The 22,876-nt window shown below is 35.8% G+C and overlaps 2 protein-coding genes across 5 annotated transcripts in view; both read right to left on the reverse strand.

The window, feature by feature from the left end:
- LOC139982664 (uncharacterized) overlaps nucleotides 1-22,876 on the reverse strand; it is a 75,342-nt gene that overhangs the window by 34,711 nt on the left and 17,755 nt on the right. The gene's annotated exons all lie outside the window — the stretch shown is intronic.
- The window catches only part of LOC139982656 (uncharacterized), a 333,630-nt gene continuing 312,153 nt past the window's right edge, over nucleotides 1,400-22,876 (reverse strand). For all 4 annotated transcript variants that reach the window (XM_071995684.1, XM_071995676.1, XM_071995675.1 and 1 more), the window contains exons 17-21: nucleotides 21,887-22,006; nucleotides 20,223-20,431; nucleotides 9,653-9,729; nucleotides 7,195-7,265; nucleotides 1,400-4,763 (exon numbers count right to left, since the gene is read on the reverse strand). In XM_071995684.1, coding sequence (XP_071851785.1) covers nucleotides 4,746-4,763; nucleotides 7,195-7,265; nucleotides 9,653-9,729; nucleotides 20,223-20,431; nucleotides 21,887-22,006 — 495 coding nt within the window. In that variant the 3' untranslated portion in view covers nucleotides 1,400-4,745. The remainder of the gene's footprint in view (nucleotides 4,764-7,194; nucleotides 7,266-9,652; nucleotides 9,730-20,222; nucleotides 20,432-21,886; nucleotides 22,007-22,876) is intronic.

Below are 22,876 nucleotides of genomic sequence, written 5' to 3' on the forward strand. Positions count from 1 at the left end.
ATCAAAACAAACATATCAACGAGAAAAAAAAAAAAACAAGAACAGTGATCAAAAATATAACCAAACAGGTGAATATTGAGCATCGTTTTAAAATTCTAACAGATGGAACTTGGCGGATATTCATGGGAAGTTGATTCCACAAAATAATATGAGGCAGCGTACTGAAAAATACGTTCACCATAACATTAGTGCGTGGATCTACTGTTATAGAAAGTAACACATTGTTAGAAGAGCGCAGTGAACGAGTTGGTTCATAAAGCGTAATAAGTTTCTGTAAGTACAAAGGAGACAAGCCACATGTTTCTTTGTAAGTAGGAAGAAGCATTTTGAAAATGACGCGAGAGCTAATCGGCAATCAGTGCAGAGACTGTAGGATCGGGGTGATATGTTGGGAACGTGGAGTCAAACTAATAAGACGGGCTGCTGTATTTTGTACACGCTGTACTTTAGACAAATCAGGATCATGAATACCATTGAGAATAGAATTATTATAATCCAGTCGAGTTATCACGTAATCATGAACAAGTGTTTGCGTAGTAGAGCTAGTTAAGTAGCGACGGATTTGTTTTCCAATGTTACGGTTTGCCGTGATAAAACTCTTGCAGATCATATCGATCTGCTTTGACATGGATAGTGAAAAATCCATCTGGACACCAAAATTATCTTACTTGCCCAGATGTATTGATAATATAATGATCAATAGTGATGGCAAGAGCAGGAAGATAATCCTTTGCAATTTTGAACGAAAGTGTACACATTTTGTTTTGGAGTCGTTAAGAGCAAGATTATTTGAGCGACACCAGGATTTAACATCTCTGAGGCATGGTTGCATTTTTTAAATGACCAGCTGACAATCAGCAGGGTCAAAGGTCAAGAACAACTGTGTGTCACCTACATAGACCATACAGCTAACACCAGGGGCAGCAATTATATAGCTTGCAAGGGGCGCTAAAAAGGGTAGAACGTGACAGACCCCTGGGGTACTCAACGCTGGACGTGACATTTTTAATGACCACTGAATGTCTAGTGGGGTGGATGAGGAGGCGGGGAGGGGAGGAGGGAACGACGAAGGAATGGACTAGAAGGATATACGTTGCATAACGGTAGCACACCGCCTTCACTCCCATGAATGCTACACCTGTGAAACTATACAAAATGCTTTCATTGCATGACGTTATGTTGACGACATGCAAGTTATTTGTGTGTTGACACGTGATTTAGCTAGTTAAATGAACGAATTCACTGTCTCTCAAACGGTCACACATCTTAGTAACAACACTTATAGCAATATACTGTTTTTCTGAACGACAAGACTTTTACAACCAGTTAGGAAGCACACAGGGGATATGAGCAGGGGGTGGGGAAAATACAAAATCTCTCCTTTTCTGACTGTTATTGTTTTATTGGGTTTGAATCTTCACGGAAGTTGAAGTACGACTAGTGACGAATTAATGCTTTTGTAAAGGAGAGGTGCAGCCAGGGGTTTGGGATCTACTCCAATGTAACGGTTATAGGTGCCCTTCCCCATCCCACCATCCAGCATGTGCATTTATTCAAACCATAAGTTAGTTCTATATTAATATCTCTATAAAAACAATGTTATGATAATTAATAGTTTGTCTGAGGTTGAAAAGGGGTGGGCAGGTGGGGGGGGGGTGCACCATTAGTTGTGAACTAATTTCCCCCGACTGAATGTTAAAATCCCCGACCGCCAAAGTTTTCTCCAACTCACGATATGTGGAGGGGGATTTTCCAGGTGCTCCCGGATATAAATAACAGTCCAATTGTATTGTTTGTTTCGAGCAATCTCATGTAAAGAAATTCGTCACAACAATGATCGCGTCTGAAACAAAAATGTATAAGTAATAAATGGTGACGTCATAATTTCCGACCATAGGCAATGAGAACAACAGACACAGACCCTGAAGTAGGAAGAAGTAATGCACACATACTACACTAAATAGGAGTACGAACGAGGTAGGCCTAGTGAAGAAATCCCCTTCACGTCACATGGGGGATTGGTGGAGGAGGGGGAGGGTTGTTTCATGTTCCCGTTACAATTTTTAATGACATTTTAAACTTCACATTTAACTTCTTAAAGGCACATAACATAGGCTTAGGAATTTGGCTGGGAACACAGATATAACTTTAACCGCCCCCGCCCCCCTCCAACAATAATTTGAGGATGAAAATGTGTCAACATGTTTATACATAGCCATAGATGTAATGGTATAGCCAAGTTATGTTTATTTTTGATATAGCACTTAATTTGTATCTAATCCCCAGGACCAAAAGAAAACTTTCACAAAGGGTAGTGGAACCCCTTCTACTGAAACCTATCTCCACACAACGACCATCCAATAAAGCTACATGTGTGATAACTATTGGATACGTCAATGACCTCTCTCTCAAAATATTGATTAAACTTTACGTTTTTACTAACAAACTAGTTCGTACCTCCACGTGCGACGATATGGAAGGCAAGTTAACATAGTTATTCTTACGTGTAAGATATATATTGCCAGCTACGTCATAAGATTGAATCATAATTCATGACTTATTAATAGATATAACATCCCTTACCGAAGAATGCCTTAAAAGCTCCCTCACGATATCGTGTCAACAAAGTGTTAATAAAATTAATAACAACTTCACAGATGATTTACTTTACTTTTATTCAAAGTTTGACGTACAATGAAACACTGTCGTTGGTGGAACAAAGTTTGCACATATAAACATCACATGTTCACTTTCCACCAATCAGAGTAGCATGATACATAATTTTGCTATCTCTAAATATTACAGCCGATATAATATCATAACAAGCGGTTCTAGGAATCCAGTCAAAGCGAAATGTAAGTAAAATTTACAAAAAAAGGCTATAATACAATCACATAGTAATATTTGTATCAATTGCTGTTAAATGTTACTACGCAACCAAGATTGGCTATGTTACAGAAGCGTTGAGGTTCCGATAAACCCCTCACAACATTTGCACTTCTTAATTTTAAGTATAAATATGCACAATACATAAAAATGATAAAAACAAAACTTTATGTTAAAGTCTCAATACCTTACTTGATGATGAATTTAGGAAAAACAAACTTCCGAAGTAGATTCAATGTTGTTATTCTACATGCACTCTGACCAGATGGGTTAATAGAGAAAAGCTGTCGCAATCGAAAGAAAGAAATGTATTTTCTGTTACCCTTATGGCGCGAACGATATACCGTAAAAATGCTGCGACTTCCTATGTCAGCATGTTCATTACACTAGGCCTAACGGTCGTAAACAAAACAGAGAGATTTGATTGGCGCATGATCTGGTGGGCGGGGCTTGCAAATACGGCGAATTTTATTCAGCCCAAATTTGTTAACGACATATAGCTCAACGAAACTAATTTCTATTGATATGAAAAATGCATATTACGGTGTCACCTTCTTTGAGCTTTTAGTGCAGTAAGCTGGAAAAGTTTAAATTTGGCAAACAAGTAATGAGACTTTAACAACGCTCATTAATACGTCCTCTTTAGAAATGATATCACGAGTAGCAAATTAAAGAAATGGATACTCCATATCATTTATTATTAAATTCATAATTGTACAGAAACTGACTTTATTGCTTCTTATAATACAAAAAATGCATATCTCATCATTCACATTCTACGATATCCACATGTCACTATTCATCTTTTCTACAATTTTGTATCCAAATTTTGCGTCAAGTTTAGTCATTTTATTTGCTTTAAATTATAACAAACTTCTAGTTTTCCAAGAGATGAGAAGACATGCGTCAATGTGGACATTTGATGACGTTATTAAATATCCATATCCTCTCCATCATATGTAGTAACTACATTATCCATAACCAATCATGAATCGATTCTCGTTATATAATAACTATATTTACCATGGCAACATATGTACCTCTAAATTAACTACCACGGAGGTAAACTCCATAAATTATGTTGGATCAGTGTTCTTTCTTTCAAGATTCCTGGTTTTATGATGGGTAGTGTTTGTTCTTATGTGAAACACAGTTACACATTGGAAACGTGAAAGTACCGTCTTTCTAATACTACCACGTACCTTATCTTTATTTACAGTGTTGCGTAACCTTCTTTCAGACTATACCTATGTCACAATGTGAAATCTCATAACTGAGCCAACCAAACTCATCAATATTCCATTTTCTTTGTAATTACTCTATCAAGTACAATTTGATGATTTTTTTTTTCAAATATTTTTTTTATTCTTTCGTGGATAACTTATTGATAAGCAGGTCATTCTGCATTCTGACATAAATGGTTCGTCCTTTATAATTGGTAGAAGACATATCCATGAAGTGATGCATGAAAAAAATGGCTTAACAGAATAAATAAATTTGAAAATCTCAGCATAAAATCGAGTGAGTTAAAAACAAGTATAATGATCTAAACTTAACTACATAACTAACCGTCCCCTAAGTAATAAATGTAAACAATTATCGACACATAGTATATGAAAACAGCAAAGGTTCTTAAAGCAAAGTAAAATATTTAAAGAGGACGATGGCCAATGTTGTAACAACGTCACAAATATATATAGAGACCCTTTTTTAGTATTCCCTTTGAATTTCCCAGTACACTCCCAAGTTGTTTTGTGTAAACCTCGGGCAAGCATTTTTCGATGAACTGAGTGGTGTATAATAACTCCAGCAGGATCAGAACAGGTTGTCTTCAGGAACATGTTACCTGCGTAATTCATCTACCAGGATCCAACCTTCTACAGGACAAAGAAGAACAAAAACCATTCAAACAGATTGCTTGGGTATTATGCCTAGTCATTGACATTACTATTGTTTTATTTTCTTGTTGAGGGCGATTTAAAAAAAAAATATGATCATAATGTTTTAATATGTGGATGTATAAATGTGACATTATAATATAATGGAAAACGTTTACTAATTAGTTACTGCTGTTCTCCTCTAAACATTACAACTTATTCAATCAGAATGAGTGGGTATAAGGCCTAATCATACTACTTTTTTTTTGGTGGAGGGGAGGGGGGGGGGGTGGATCATCATAACTTTGAGATATTTGGATGTATAAGAGTGGAAATCATAATTAAAAATATTTAATTCTTACCATCAATTATATGTATATAGTATATTTATTAGGGTATTCATTAATATGATATTTCTGCATTAATATGACATTTCAGTTGCCTATATGAAAATATAGGTGTGTGTGTGTGTGTTTTTTTTTTTTTGTTAATGTATCTTTAGTTACCGAGTGCTTGAATCGATATATATATATATATGGTTGATAACTGTCACTTAACCCTACTCATTGGATGATCAGACGTTTGTGTTCACTTCACCATTTAAACCAATATTTAAATGATTGTCTAGTTATAATTGTTTTATACGTGTTTTTAAACCACTTGGCCATTCTTTGGATGACCTAACTTGACTTAATACTTAAACTACTCCCTCTGTTCCAATCTCTAAATCGAAACTATTACAAATTCTCAAGTAGAACAACAGTTTTCGTTCCGTGCCCTCGTTTTTGCACTTTCCATATACCATTTCTTCCCAGCAAACATATCTGCTGAATGATTAATTATTCTTGTTTCCTAAATACTGTTTATTTGCTCAATATAGATAAGTATGGATATATGTGTACGTTGTTAATTTACCTTTAGCTGGATAGTGCTTCATTGGACTGTTGGAGATACATTATTGATTACTATTGAATTACTCTACTCATTGGATGATGAGGAGCCTGTGTTCAGTTCGTCATTTTAACCAATATCTTAATGATTGTTTTCTACATGACTTGAAACCTCTCACTGTTAAGTATGTAATATAAATTATACTAATACTTCATTACTTTACCACGGTGACTGTTGCTACACTTTATACTATACCCATTTACTATGTTGGAACTTGAATCGGGCTTGTGGAATGAGTTACATTTTGCTGTTTAATAATGTTGAAAAATATTATTTCAATCCAATACATTTATTGCATATTTAGCAATGATTGATTACTACATCACTTCAAATCAACCATTTAGTGTGTAACATTTGTTTGTTTTATTTTAATTAACCCTCTGCCATATTGTTTTCTTTTTTTTTATTGATTGCAACTTCAGTTTTATCAATTCAGTGCAAATGTTGAAATATTTGTTGACTACATAACTCTCAGCTACTCAGTGTGTGTTTAAGTAATATTTGTTGACTTCATCTTAATCCACTCAGTGTATATTTGTAATATTTTTTGACAACATCCCTTTAATTCACTCAGAGTATTTTAGTAATATTTATTGACGACATCCCTTTAATCCGCTATGTATATTTAGTATTATTTGTTGACTAAATCCCTTTAATCCGCTCAGTTTATTGTTAGTAATATTTCTTGACTACATCCCTTTAATTCGCTCGGTGTATATTTAGTCATATTTGTTGAGTACATGCCTTTATTCCATCCAGTGTATATTTGGTAATATTTGTTGACTATATCCCTTAAATCCACTCAGTGTATGTTAGTAATATTTGTTAATTTCATCCATTTATACATCCAGTGTATATTAAGTAATATCTGTTGACGACAACCCTTTAATCAACTTTGTGTATAGTTATTAACATTTCTTGACTACATCCGTTGAATCGTTCCAGTGTTTATTTGGTAATATTTGTTGACCCTATCCCTTTAATCTACTGTGTATATTTGGTAATATTTGTTGACTACGTCCCTTTAATCCACTCAGTGAATATTTAGTAATAACTGTTGACTACATCCCTTAAGTTTACAGTGTATATTTAGCAATATTTGTTGACTACATCCCTTTCATCCATCCAGTGTATATTTAGTCATATTTGTTGAACCTATCCCTTTAATCCACTCCGTGTATGTTGGGGATATTTGTTGACTACATCCCTTTAATCCACTGTGTATAGTTAGTAATATTTGTTGACTACATCCCTTTAATACACTCAGTGTATATTTGGTAATATCTGTTGACTACATCCCTTAAATCCACAGTGTCTATTAAGCAATATTTGTTGACAACATCATTTTAATCCAACCAGTGTGTATTTGGTAATATTTGTTGACTGCTGTTCATGCTCTTGCCAGTGATTACAATTCCATTATGTTATACAGCAAATATGATAAATTAATGATTATACATGAGATGTATTGATTACTTACTCGCCAAAGACCAGAGTCGAGATCAAGCTTATATCTTTCACCAGTCTTGTGAGTATCAGGAGTCCAGAAAACTGTAAGAAACAAATAAGATTAATAAACGATATAGGCTATATGCTTTAACGAATAAAAGAATATCAATGATGTATTAATGAATGATGTATTAATGAATGAAACATTCTGAAGAATACACAATAGAAACAACCATATCACGTTTTAATAAGATCTTTCATGTCTCTAGGGATGCATATTCTTTCTTTTCGCAGAAAGTATTTTGTGTTGTCACTTGTTCTTTAGAAAAGTGATTTTGGGAGGATGGTGAAGTCAAAAAATTGTACATGTTCCAAATTACCCGCCCCCCTCCATACATTCCCTTCCCTGGTTAGCATACAGCTACAATGAAATATGAAACAAGCATTATCAAGTTTTGGTATAAAATAGTAACATTTCCAGTCTCCCACTTGAGCCACCGTAGTGCCCCGCCCGCCCCCCCCCCCTTAAAAAAAAAAAAAACAACAACTAAGACCTGCCAACCAAGTCGCTTTATACCCACTTATGTTTAAATCGATTCCTATGATACTGTTTCCATTGCTATTTCTAATGGCATACGCAATCAGAAAGCCTGTCTTTATTTCATTCTAGTATCGGTTCCTGTAAGATGGGATCAGTACACAGTTATATGTATTTTTCTAAATAATGTAGGATGTTGATGGCTAATGACAGTCTTATGACAGGCTTATGAAAATGTTTACTACAACGGGCAATGGCACCCGGTGATAAGGCGCCCCTATGGCAAGCCGTTTTAACATTTACCTCGCAATTAGACTTAAGTCGAATACATTTCACTTAAGTGGAATACATTCTACTTAAGTGAAATGGAATTCCACTTAAGTGAAATGCGTTCCACTTAAGTGGAATTCAATTTCACTTTCGTGGAATTCAATTTCACTTAAGTAGAAATGGACATTTCTATTTCCCCTAAGTGGAAATGCATTCCACTTAAGTGGAATTGTATTTCACTTAAGTGGAATACATTTCCACTTTAGTGGAATTGTATTCCACTTAAGCTAAATAGCCCATCTATTTCACTTAAGTGGAATACAATTCCACTTAAGTGGAATTGTATTCCACTTAAGTAGAATACAATTTCACTTAAGTGGAATAACATCTTTTGGCGTCAATTTCACTTAAGTGGAATTCTATTCTGCTTAAGTAAAATACAATTCCACTTAAGTGGAAATGTTGATATGTGGCTTACATATAAATACAATTTAGGGTAATGTTCGTCGTAACGCATTCAATTGCTCATCACATATGATGATTTAGTCGATCCTCGTTGCAGGTGTACATCATGGCTACGGCTAATCATTCACATCTAACATTGCTGGAATGCTATCAAATAATTGTTGTTGTTAGAGACACAATTCGAAGTGTTGTTTCCTCACTTGCACAGGGGAACAATCAGTATGATGCACAACAGAGGCGACTTACATCTTGTTTAAGTAACATATGCAGAATTCGTAACTTTTTAGATAGTGAAACTTTTGACGAAATAAAAGATTCCATCCAAAACCCAAAATCCACAAAAAGTAAAACGTTTTCTTGCCCTTGTCAATGCGTTTTCGGCTGTAGCTCCAACCACTTATAATGTATTTGCCATGGCTTTATTTTGGTAATGGTATTCGTCAGGTACCAGGTCAGGTACGTACGTACACACCTTGCACGGATGTTAAGTGCTAGCTGGATCCCGATGGACAGCCGATATTCATTGTGCACATATCGACACCACGTACGTACGTACACGTATCGCGGCAAGTTGTTTATAATGGCGCGCAAAGGCATGGGCAAAGTTTGGCGGTAAATGTACTAGCCAATCACATTCCACTTAAGTGGAATAGACTAGCCAATCACATTCCACTTAAGTGAAATAGGCTATCCAATCACATTTCACTTAAGTGGAATGCATTTCCACTTAAGTGGAATTGTATTCCACTTAAGTGAAATAGACATTCCACTTAAGTGGAATTGTATTCCACTTAAGTAGAATACAATTCCACTTAAGTGAAATGCATTTCCACTTAAGTGGAATACAATTCCACTTAAGTGGATGCAATTCCACTTAAGTGAAATAGAATTTAGCTTAAGTAAAATGCAGTGACAAGTTGATGAATTCAGCTTAAGTAAAATACAATTAAGCTTAAGTGGAATGGTATTCCACTTAAGTGAAATATAATTCCACTTAAGTTAAATAGTATTCTGCTTAAGTAAAATTGAATTCCACTTAAGTGAAATGTATTCGACTTAAGTCGAATTGCGAGGTAAATGTTAAAACGGCTTGCCATACGCCCCACTGTTTGAATGAAACTAAAACCCATTCAATACACGACTACGGGAATGGTTTGAAATGTGAACAAAATGATACATGGAAAAGCACTAATCGATAGATCAATGAGTACTCTACCTTTCACTCCCCGAGATTTCAGTGTCGATAGAGATGGTCCGACGGGTATCGATGAGGGTTGCAGACAGTCAGATAGGCTATAATCAGAGAAAGAAAGAGAATCAGTCAGTTGCCATTACATTCTTCTTAAATTGTTACTATTTTTGATACTGCAGAACAAAGATTAACCCAATGAACACAATATATACATCAATAGTTGTTCCTTCCTCTGTTACAACCCCACACATCGGTAAAGTTGTAAGGAAGGATCAGGAACACACCGGCAACGGAAAAGTTTGAAAACAACTAAAACGGTATTTAAAACAATGATGGAAGATTTTTCTTAAAGGCCAAATGTTTAACTCCAAATCCCAAAGTCTCTAAAAAGGTTCCATTATGACGCCGTGCACTCAATCGGAAACTGGTTATAAATTGTTACAGTGGGGCAACAGTGAATAGACAAGTTGAAGTACGGCTCTGTTTTTATCTTTTCAACCCGCCTACCCCCACCCCGCCTTTCTTTCCCACCCAGCCCGTTCCGTTCATTGTCGGGTGCTAATAAACGACACCACGCTATTCCTGTCCAAGCAGACAGATGTCGCTGATGTAACCTGACATGTTTTCTACGTCTAGCTGAAGAAAGAAAGTTTGCAAAATGTAAATCATGCAACGATTTGCTCTTACATTATCCATTCCTTTATATTTGTTTATCAGTTATTGAAAATAACAGATCATTTTCAACATACCTTAAATAGAAGGAATATCTCGAGGGCGCTTGTAAATAGGGGGAGGGTCGTAGTTGGAGTACTGTAGGGGTTGATAATATGGGAGGTGTGGGTGATATCTTCTACATTAACAGGATTTTGCATTAATCGTGATAGGAAAAGGATCGCATCAGTTTGTATTCTCTCAATTCGTTTGAATATCATTGTAAATTGCTGAGTAAATTTTCAGCGAGTTAAGTTAATCTATCAATGCCAGACAGACCCCGGAATAAGCAAACAAACAAATAAAACTAGATATGAACATTCCTAACGTCTTCATCAATATATCGCTAAGGCATTAACATATCAAGAAAATGCAATAAATACATCGTGGTTTCGATAATGTAACAGTTTGAGCAGTTTTCTTTATGAATCTGACGTTATATAGTAAGGATGTACAACATACTTGGTCTAAGTAATACATTGAAAAGCAGTGTGATATGACAAACAATAAATTCAAAATGACTATTGACCTCAACAACAGGCTTCTTGTACTAAATCTTATACATCAACATACTAAATATGACATCTGACCTTGTTAGGCTTCTTATAATTAATGTGGCAATTCTACACACCAAATATTCAATTGGTCCGACCTTCCTTCCTTGGGATATCGTGTTTACAAGTTGGGCGACACAAAGCACACACACACACACGCACGCACAAGCGCGCTCGTCATCATGAATGCAAAGGTTACGATTATCATCGAAACCAAAAATAGTCGACAATTTGTTTAGTTTCTTCAAATTTATCGTTAACATTTATTTCCTTAAAATTGTCAGTTTACATGAAATGTGTCATTAAAGTAAAATTGTGCTTTTAGCGTTATTCGGACCGTAATGCACTGTAATGTTCTGTGATGAACATATGAACGTTTAAACATTTGCTTATCATCGACCCCTATCAGTTGGTTGAGATATGAGAACGTTAGAAAAAGTCGAAACAAGCCAGAGAATGAAGAAAGTTTGTAAATGCATGGTAGCTTTAGAAAAACGGCAAAGCCATGAATCCGAAGAAGAATCACAACATAAATGGTTCCATTATGACACAGCGCCCTCAAAGGGAAGTATATTTCATATTACTTCATGAAGTGCTCCACAATAAGTATACATATTTATATGATAGTATAAGCTCTGCTTCATTCTTTTCAGGTCGTTTTTACCTACTCCCCCGCCCACAACCCCCACCCCTTATACCACTCGTTTATTCTTTTTTTCTCGTTTAGTGCTCAAATACCGCACCGTGCAACTGCAGTTTTAAATGACTTATCCCTTCCGTGCATAATCAACATTTCATTCGACTCCACCTGGCGAGAGAAAATTAATATACTTAGTTATGTAATATTTGTTCGTTCTTTTCACCTCGTGTGTACCCCCCCCCCAACCCCACCCCATACCACTAGTTCCTTTTTTTCGTTTAGTTCTCAGATACATCACCGTGCTATTGCAGTTTAAAAGACTAATCCCGTCCGTTTATAATCAAACATTTTATTCAACTCTACCTGGCGTGGAGAAAGGTTAAATCAGTATATGATGCAACGATTAGCTCTGTCTTGATGTTTATCAGATACTGAAAGTGCCGGCTAATTTTCAACAATGCCATTAAAAATAGGGCCGCAGCCAGCCCTCCCCCCCCCCCCTTCTCCCCGCTGAGATTTCAACTTCCAAAATGAAAGTAGACCTATAGGATAATTTGGTCGCCTGTGATATGCGCTTCAGTTCTTAGTGTTTTAGCGAAATCTTTATATCATTTCATGTGATTTCATTAGTAATGTACAACTTTGATATTGTAGGCACATTTTGGAATGGCGTACAGCAAGATAAAAACACGGTTAAGTTTAGCCTCTCATCACGTATATGCACGATCACGGATGCGATGACCGTGCGTTTTGTGTTAGTTTCCACAAGTTTGAATAGATAACAATACACATAGAGAGCTCCTAACATCTTAACTGTGTGAACAGTGTAGTATAGTCTAATGTGAAACTACGGTTCACAAATATATTAAGTCTAACCCTAACCCCTAGTGATGCACAGTGAATATACATATATACAGGGCTTTTTTTAAGAGACGAATTGGGGGGGGGGGGGTCCTCAGGCCGCTATACGGTCCACCCACTCAGCTCATTTGACCTCTCGGTCTCTTTTTGACACGTTAACAAATAATAATAATAATAACATAAACCTAACAATGAATTTACATCTGAAATCCCCAAATGGTTTCCCTTCAACACATTTGGTATAAATAGTAAAGTGAAAAGCAGTGTGATATGACAAACAATATATTCAAATGACACACTGGCTGTCCTGAAATGACCATTGACCTCAACAACAGGCTTCTTGTACTAAATCTGATATAGATACATCTACATACTAAATATGATATCTGTCCTTGTTGAAATATTGTGAAAAATTGGTTTTCACAATTTGACCCCTGGTGAACTCAAACGACCATTTATCTCCACCCACAACATTAGGCTTCCTTTACTCAATGTGGTACAGTTACATACCAAACATGCGATCTGCCCAAGCTTCTCTTGCGATATTTTGTTAAGGAAGGTGTGTTTATGTAGAGAAACAGGTAAGGGTGGAGCAAAGTAAATGTTTGGCATTTGTTGCCTTCAAATGACCTATGACCTTCATCAAAAGCAATAAAAGGCTAATTAAATTTGATATGGTACATTTACAAACCAAATATGAGATCTGCCCGTAAGGTTCACAGCATAAATGGTTCCGTTATGAAACAGCGCCCTCAATTTGAAACATATTTCATATCACTGCCTAAAGTGCTCAAACAATTTGTATACATATGTATACAATGGTATAACCTCTGCTTCATTCTTTCACCTGTTTTCTAACTACCACTCGTTCGTTTTTTCGTTTGTTAAGTGCTCAAATGCCGCACCGTGCTATTGCAGTTTTAAAAGACTAGTCCCTTCCAGGTATAATCAACATTTTATTCGACTCCCCCTGGCGTGGAGAAAATGTTATAACAATGCTTGATGGAATGATTAGCTCTGTCTTAATGATTGTTTATCAGTTACTGAAAGTGCCGGCTTATTTTCAACAATTTCCAGCCCTTCACCCACCCCCCCCCCCCCCCTCTTTCCTCCCCGCTGAGATTTCGACTTCCAAAATGAAATTAGACCTTTGATAATGTGGACGTCTGTGCATGTGATATGCGCTATTTCAGTTACATTTTTGTGAAATCATCATATCATTTCTTGTCATTTCATTCGTAATGTACAACCTCAATATTATAGGCACGTATAGGAATGGCTGGCAGAAAAAGAAGTTTAGCTTCTCATCACGTATATGCTTTAGTAGAAAAGTTTTAGTAGAATAGCAATCAACGTAGATAGCTCCTAACATGTTACGGGTTTCAGGGGCGGATCCAGGATTTTGAGAAAGGGGGGGGCGACATCCCGATGGTAGCACTTTAGTGATCTGCGTCCTGGTGGAGGGGTCTAGGGGGAGGGGTTGTCCCCCTCCCCCTTGGAAATTTGTGGTTAATTGTGAGTGCTTAGATGCAAAATGGTGAAACATTTCGCCAAAAACTAGAAAAACCAGAAACGTTGCAGACACGCTTTTTTTGTGCACATATTTTTTTCTCGATAGACACATATTTAACAACGCTCAACAGTGCATGTACAATGGATACACTATTATTGCGTCGATTCGTTTTTTCTTTTGCGCGAAAATTATGACACCAGATTCACCCCAAGAAAATACATAAAACAAGATATATTCAATGAGATAATTATGATATACTTATTAATAAAAGGGGGTGAAGGCGGTTTTACACTATCTAACGCAACGTAGTCGCCAAGAACCGGAAGTATTTTTAGGGGAGGGCCCGATAATAAGCGGAAACGGATCACCGACCGAAAAAAATATCGGACTTTGTGGACTATTTCTTGCTTCCTATTGTATTAAAACAAAGCACCTATGTGAAAGACACAAATCACATTCTGAAAATTGTGGAAGCCACTCCGTTATCAAAAGCAGTAGTACTTGCTACACTCGATGTCGTCGCCATGTATACCGATACTCCCCAAGAGAAGTGGTGACTGAAATGGGGAGGGGTCTAAGGGGAGGGGGTGTCCCCTGGAAAATTTTTAGTTTTGAAACGTCCTTAGATGCAATCTGGTGCATATTTTAAGTCAAATTTGGCACCGTAGAATTTCCATTTCGATACTATTTTTATGGCAGTCGGCAGAAGAAGAATTAATTGGGACCAATTATCGAACTGTGTTTTCTCTTTCACCGATCGTTGAAATAGTGAAACTTCGTGATGAAAATGTTCAGAAAACTTTCCGGTAATGAGAAATAACAACATTTATTGATTTACGGGCGAGAAACGTTAAAAATTGTGTACAATTCGGGAGCCGTGTCCTTAAGTTTTCCACGGAGAACGAATGACATCTGCGATGACGTCATTCTGAACAGAGGATAATAACAACACGTTGACACACGATAGCACGACTCATGGGCTGCGGCCTATACGGAAGCCTTTAATTCCATTTCTTTCACTGAGTTGCCGGCGATTCTGGCACTCGTCTAGCTGAGCCTGGCTACAGTAGCTATACTGACGGCCGTGACATTATCAGTTATTTGCTTGCAGGCGTCGGGTGATTGGATTGGTGAATGAGCTTATCAGATGAAGAACTGGAAAATCGAAATAACCGATAAAGAAGCTCCCGTTCTCCTTTTCTCTATTCAGCTTTCCTTCTTTCTTCCCCTTCCGCTCTCTTCACCTTTTCTCCTTTTGCCGACAGACCCAAAATTTGCCGAGAGCGACCAAATTATTGGGGGGTGTGACAACCCCCACACCACCCCCCCCCGCTCGCTACGCCCCTGCACGCGGAATTATCCAAACTGTTTCCAAAAGAACCGATTCTAGCCTACAAAAGGGCCCAAAATCTCAAAGATTTACTTGTTAACTCAAGGTTTCATACTAACGAAGAATCAGCTGACTCTCAAGGTTCACACGAAGCTCTTTTAAATGCTCTTATAGCTGCACTATGAGTCCATAAAAACTCGTGCACAGAAAATAGATGCATTTTGAGAACGAGACGCCCAGGCCGAATATAAAATATTCAAAGGCTACTACTGATGAAGCTCCTCCTATAAAGTTTGAGAGCAGAAACCGGTCTAGTTCATCATAAGAACCTACACTAGTCTCTCCTACTATTAACGGTACACTCAATTCACCTAATAGGTGCAATTATGTTTCACCACAAGGAGCATGCTATAAGTTTATGTTCCTCGGGCCCTCCCTTAAAAATACTTCAGGTTCTTGGCGACTACGTTGCGTTAGATAGTGTAAAACCGCCTACACCCCCTTTCATTCAGATAATTATGATATACTTGCTAACTGTGCATTGATTTTCCCTGACAGTAGTAGTCAGCACTATAGTACTGAGCCGTATCTAATTAATACGTGATGTCGCGTAGGCCTGATAATTGCCTTAGTGTCAAATTTGGAATAAAAACGATCGCGTTTCAGGGAAGAGCAGCTGGATATATATTAGGCTTTTCTTTCACCAAGTTATGCCTATTAGGAATTTGAAGTACTCCCACATAAAAAAAAAAAAACGCAACTGATTTCCTAAAAGGGGGCCGACCCGGCCCCGGCCCCCCTGGATCCGCCCCTGGGTTTGATCAGCGAATGGTGTAATGTGAAACTACCGTTCATAAATAAACCTAACCCCTAGTGGTGCACTGTGAATGTACGTACAGTATATACAGGGCTTTTTCTTAAGAGATAAACTTTGAGGGGGGGGGGGGTGAGTCCCCAGACCGCTATACGGTCCACCCATTCAGCCCATTTGACCTCTCGGTCTTTTTTGACATGTTTACAATTAAGAATAATAACACAAACCTAACAATTAATTTACATCTAAAATCCCGATATGGCTTCCCTACATCATATATACACTACAGCTACCATCAGTATGCTCTATTGTGCTTCTACATCTTTAAGTACATGTAAACAATCAGTTAAGCAGAGCTAATAAAGTAACGTAAAATCCTTTATTCCCCTACAAACATTTTACAAAATCATTTTATTTTGTGCGGCGTTCTTAGGCCAATCGTAACTTGTTGTTAAACGCTGTTATTTGGATTTCCCATTTACACACAATGTTCATATTATGTTATCTTACAGGTGCGAAGGAAATATTTTTAGAAACGAATGTGGTCCTATTCTTCCCTGGGCGTGGCAGAATACAAAAATCCGCCGACTGCACCATATTCCCCCAATGTATTTAGATCCTTTTCGATAATATATATATATATAATAATAGGCCTAATGAAATCGTGTAAGATGTTAGTAGTTAGTATCGTTTTCTTCCAAACATCGTGTGCCTAACATTATTATAAAATAAAGACAGATTTAGTAGTTGTCAAAATGACCTTCAGAACAACATATCATTGGCGTATCCAGATACTGGAGCTGCAGTCGTTTAGTCACATGACGTATTACCGCGATTGACAAGATGTTTGATGTTAGATGTACACACTGTGTGAATAGATACAGCCTGATCACTGTACGATAACATAATAGTAGCCAATGACTCCTAACAATGGACACACTTTTCAGAGTATGGTGAGGCAGTCGTATCTGGATTAAATTAATGATTGTGATCGTTTTTGTTTCACTAGAGGCGCACAGAGTGGGGGCGGGGGATGTAGGTTGTATTGTAAAAGATAAATAAAAATAAAAGTACGAATATAAAGGACAATCGCAATAATGAAATATACTTCATTTTGGTAACGAAGATCCAATACATAAGTTATGAATAAGATTTCAGCAGGACGGGGGGGGGGGTAACATAATTGGAACATGGTAGGGTTAGAGTAAGGTGGGGAGGGGGCTGTGGAAACAGCTTATTGTGCAAAAGGAAAGAAAAGGGTAAATGAAGTAATATATTACAGGGTCTAGATAAGGAGTAGTTACGGAGTGGAGGTAACAAGGTTAGGTGCGGTAGACCTGTACGTGTTATATTAGCGGCTTGAGGTTAAAAAACATGTCTGAAAGATGAAGTAATTTTTGTTGGGCTATTTTGATCTTGGTTACAAGGGATTGGGTCCGTTGTTATAACTTATGTAGGAGGGACTATGCTACTTAATATGCAAATATTTATTTCCGTCTTAAATAAATAATTTATTGTCCAATCTGAAACCCTTATGGAAGTTAATTTTTGTTTAAAGACTTTATAGGCCCAAGTATAGACAAATAACTAGTTAGCCTAGTATAAACGATTTCCCTGTATTCCATTATGTTCAAGTTTGCTAAAAAACAGTGTTAACATGATTTTTTTTTACCATCCAGTGATGTAGTCATGTTTTACATTTATTCTAATAATGCCGTAGAATTAGACTGTCTAGGTCTGAACCATTACGGACTCCCAGAAAGGGCATGGTGATTGGCAGGAAAGTTTGAAATATTTACTTACAACTGCAGTGAACTTGTATTGTCAAATAATTTCTATTCCAAATTCCCATCACAACCCCACCCACACTTCCCCCATTCGTGATATCCATGAAAGCCCACAACTTCATTCAACATGTGATGTTTGTTGCTGATAATTCCAGTCACAGTCCTTAAAGTGAACAGTTTTATCTCAGTGTCAATAACTCCTGAGGCTGGTTTGTTTGTTTTGGGAATTTCCTAGTTTTTAATTAGTATAACAATTAAACATTTACTAATATTTATTGCATAGGAAAACAAATTAATAAATAAGTATGTATAATAACTGTCAAATATTTTACAGATTGATCACAATTAGCTCTATACTTTGTTTTCATTTTCCCTATACACTTGTTTCCCTTTGGTTTATTTTTTTATTAATTTCATACATTTCATACATTATATTTTCTCTCTATCATTTCTTCTACAATTATTATTTTCACAAAAGGAAGAAGAATAACAAAAAACAAATTCTAACCAAAAAAAAAAAAAAACGACAGAAATTTCCGTCACAGTATCAGAGTCAATATCAGGAAGGCCTTCCAACGATTTGAAACCAGACAGTGTCTAGACGTGACGTATCTATTGCAATCTCCAGGTACTTGTTTGTCAGTAAATTCCAGGTGTTTTTTTATAAAGGACGCGCGCGTCTATTTCACTGAATACAACTTCTTTTCATTAGGACGCGCGCGTCTATTCCATTGAATACAACTTCTTTCCATTGTATTGTTCAAGTATTTGATTGACAGGTGTTGAACAAAAGAAAATGTTAAACTATTGAAAGTGTCAGAACAGTCAGTGTACATCTTTCAAAAAGATGAAATAAGTTCAATAGACTTTTGCGATAAAACAAAAATGAGTAGAGAAGAGTGGACATTTTTAACGTACAAATGTATGATATAAATGTGTAGAGAGAGTATTGGGTATAAATGATAGGTTAGATTTTTCAATAGGGATTATATGGACACACAATGGAGCTTTTTAGTTCCCGCGGGGCGGGTCACGTAAACAGCACACACACACACACACACACACTGTAGAGTTTATAGAGATAATATAAGGGTTATTGGCCTGGTAGGTTTGGGAGGGAGGGTATATTCGGCACACAATGAGAATACAAGAGAATAAAATATATACGAGATTTTGAGTGTTATTTACATATAGACTGTTTTATTGGTCTCTACTGTGTGGGGATTGACTGTAATGTTATGTAGGCTTATAATATGCATATATCTAGAGTTTTTTGTCGCATGGCGGCGGGAGCTGGGGAGGGGGAGGGGCAAGGGTTTGAGTGGAGGAGGTGACGACCGATTGATCAGAAGAGACTGACAATAATACTATGACAGGAGACCTTGCTGAGTATAAGTATGTGTGTGTGTGGGAGGGGGTAGTGCGTGTGTGTGGGGGGATGTGGGTGGTAGTGTGTGGGGGGTGTAGTGCGTATGTGGGGTCGGGGGCAAGGGGTGTTGATTGTTAACAAGATAAGTTTCGACGATTTATAAACAGATAAACGAATGGGGTAAGTAGTCTAGCATAGTTTGGTTTAGGGGGGAGGGGTAGGGTGGATTAGGAAAAGCCTAGGGTAGTTTAGTTGAAAGATGTGCCGTATAAATAGATGGGGCCAATTACGATATGTTTAATTTATATCACTGTCTTGTTTTTATTTTAAAATAAATGTGCATTAATTATCATTTAATTTATGCACTAATTTAAGAACCATTTCTCCTGATAAAGAAGAAAATAATGAGCTTTAGTATAACAAAGTTGAATTGTTGTTTCGTTCCAGTCTATATCCTTTAAAAAATTATGTTAATTTAATTCGTCAAAGTTTGTGATTATTTATTTTAGGTAGATTTTGGCAAAACGTTTTTCTTACTCTAAGATGATGATAACTGAAATGATTTATTTCTCATATCTTTGTGTAATTGCATACTACATTTTTATCATTGTTTCAATGAGATACATTATTTGCTTACATTTAAGCTAGGTACTCCTATCTCCTTATTTCAATACATATCATTTTGTTGAAGAATTTATTGTTAAAGTTTATGTATTTTTGTCTCTTTTTTACTCTCCCATTAATCATACTCCTTACATGATGGCTGTTCTCTAACTGTTAGTTTATTTTTTTATTCAATCTCTTCTTCAATTATCTAAAGCTATCAATAAAGCCCAATTAGTAATTATAAAATATTACTTTATTAATAATTCCTTTCTTGTTTAACACTTAATAATATTAACTAGTTATGTCATTAATTACTAATATTATATATATATATATATATATATATATATATATATATATATATATATATATATATATATATATACATATATTTATTAATTGTACTTACCTCAGTTCCTTGAATCTTTGAGAGTGTTGTAGATAGTTTAATATTCCATTAACTTCATGTTTATTCATTTCTCTCCCATCCTCTGTCTGTATGGTCATCCTCTCTATTGATGTTATGATTGGTAGAGAGAGACCAGCGGAGAGGATAATGTTCCCATCTTCATCAATCTTACTAAAGGACCAGGCTAGGGTCACCCTGTGTATGGGAATCTGAAGAAAGGAAAATAATAAATAGAATTAATATCATCATGTTTGTTTACAGGATAAATACTTGAAAATTCTAACATAATCATTAATTTAGGAACATTAAACTTTATTGTTGTTTTCATTTCATATTAATACAATAGTATTTGTTTATTTTTTATATTATATTGTTATTATTTTGTTAATTATTTAATAATTAGTGGTTTGAATATGTATAAAAAAGTAACTTATATTTGTAAAGTTTGTTTTATCTTCGCTTTATCTTTGTTTTATTGCAAGATGTTAAAGGGTAAACAAGAGGGTTAGGTTTATTACAGAGATCAGTCATTGTTATTTCTGTAGAATGAATTAAAGGTGTGTAAGAGGGGTGAGGGATGGACGGACCAAGGGGGTGTAGGGAGGGGTGTGTTATGGTAAGGGAGGGTGTGATAAGGTTTCGTTTTATTTGGTCAGGGTATTAGGGGGGTGTCTTAGTGTAGGGGGGCGCATATATGGTTTACCCTCGTGAATGTTATGTTGTTATTGTCAAAGCGTGTGCAAGGGGTGAGTGATAAATGGACCGATGGGTGTCTTACTGGGTAGGAATGGGTGTGGTAGGGGTAAGGAGGGGTGCTTTTAGGGTGGGGAGCATGCAGACAGCATAAACATTTTTAATGTAATTTGGGTTTGATAGGGGGATGAGGTAGGGGGGGGGTTGTATGATCCGGAACTGATATGTTCAACATAAATTATATTATTTTTAATTTATGTAATTTTTGATAGGAAGATCTGGTTAAGGTGGGGTTGGTTTTTCAGTGAACTGTTAATTATTATTCATTTCATATTTAGGTATCAACTTGTTATTGAGGTATTCTACTACTTAGGTATGTTTATCAATCACTTCATTCATTTCTGTTTTAATTTAAATGTGAACTTAAAACAAAATCAAAATATTCGGCCAAATCCGTAAAACAGGAAACAATTCATTGACCCTTTCTGTCTTAAATTATTATTTTATATTTCATTTTCCGGGAAGATTTTGAAAAAATGAAATTAATTAAGCTAAGATGAACAGGAACTATTGCTGAATAGAAACTTGGAAACATAATTTAATAGATATTATTTATTTGTTTATTAACCTACACACTCTACTCAGTAGTTTATTATTTTATTTATATTAATTGTTTGTGTTTACGATTCTGTCTTATCTTGAGCTTACAAATATATATCAATTTAAACCTGTATTTCCTTGCTCTAATTTAAAAATTTAATATTTATTAACCAAAGCGATATTATCTCTTATTAAGACATTCAACGGTTGTAAATAATTTTAACTTGTGTTTCATTATTCTTAATTAAACAGTTTAGTATTTAATAACTAAACCTATATAATCCCTCATTAAGACATTAAACGATTGTATCTAATTTTAACTTGTATTAATTGATGTATTTATTCAATATATCCCTTTATGTTTTACTTACGTCATGATTGGATGCTTCCACCAGGAGCTCTATGACTGACCTCTGTACAGACTCACTGGTGTCTCTGTGGATGATCAAAACATCTGAACACATCTCTGTAATAGTCTGGATGTCATCGGGCTATTAAACGAAAAAAATAGTAATTATTAAATATAATAGTATTAATCTAAAATTGAGGCGTTAAGGAGACAATGAAATTTTGTGTTAATAGCGGAGATTATTAAAATGATTAAATCAGTAGATATTTGAAATACAGTTTAAAATTAGTTAATGTTAACTGTTTGAATATGTATGTTTACCTACCTTCACAGTGAAGCTCTCAAACTAGGTTGAATGGGTCAAAGAATACTTTTTTACTGAAAGATGTTAAAATTAATGAATGCATCTAGAAAGGTAAGATTATGTGACCTCATTATCTTAAATTATGTTGGAAAAAAGAACGGTCAAACATTTTCCACTGAGGAAAATAATAAATTCACTAATATATGATTTTTTAAGAATTTCTTTAATTCAAAGTACAATAACAGTCGAGTGATTATTCTAATTTAATCAGAATAAGGACAAAATACAGCAAAACGAGGATTTTAAAACAAAGCCAGCATGATGAATTCACATGACTTTGATCGAGGTGGAATAGTGAAATTCATCAGATCCAAATAAATGTCTCTAGAGTTAAGAGCAAGATATTCAGGACTAGGAATGTCGAATAATTCTTTCCTGTAAGAATCTTATCGTCTGTCACCTGAATATTCCACACCGGGACTAAATATTTGTTTATAACTCTCAAGGATGCTGGCTTTTTATGATTATGTTTTGAAAGTTGATCGACCCCTCTACCCCTTCACTGTTATGCATGTTACTAATAATAACACTATCACAGGGAAATGTGAAAGCAACGAAGATTATAAATGATTGTAATTTACTTTAAAATACAAAATATTACAAACCTTCCTCCATGTACCAGATGATAGATGAAGCAATCTGGCTTCA

Source organism: Apostichopus japonicus, chromosome 16 (assembly GCF_037975245.1).
Source record: "Apostichopus japonicus isolate 1M-3 chromosome 16, ASM3797524v1, whole genome shotgun sequence".
In the NCBI taxonomy this organism is placed as follows: domain Eukaryota; kingdom Metazoa; phylum Echinodermata; class Holothuroidea; order Aspidochirotida; family Stichopodidae; genus Apostichopus; species Apostichopus japonicus.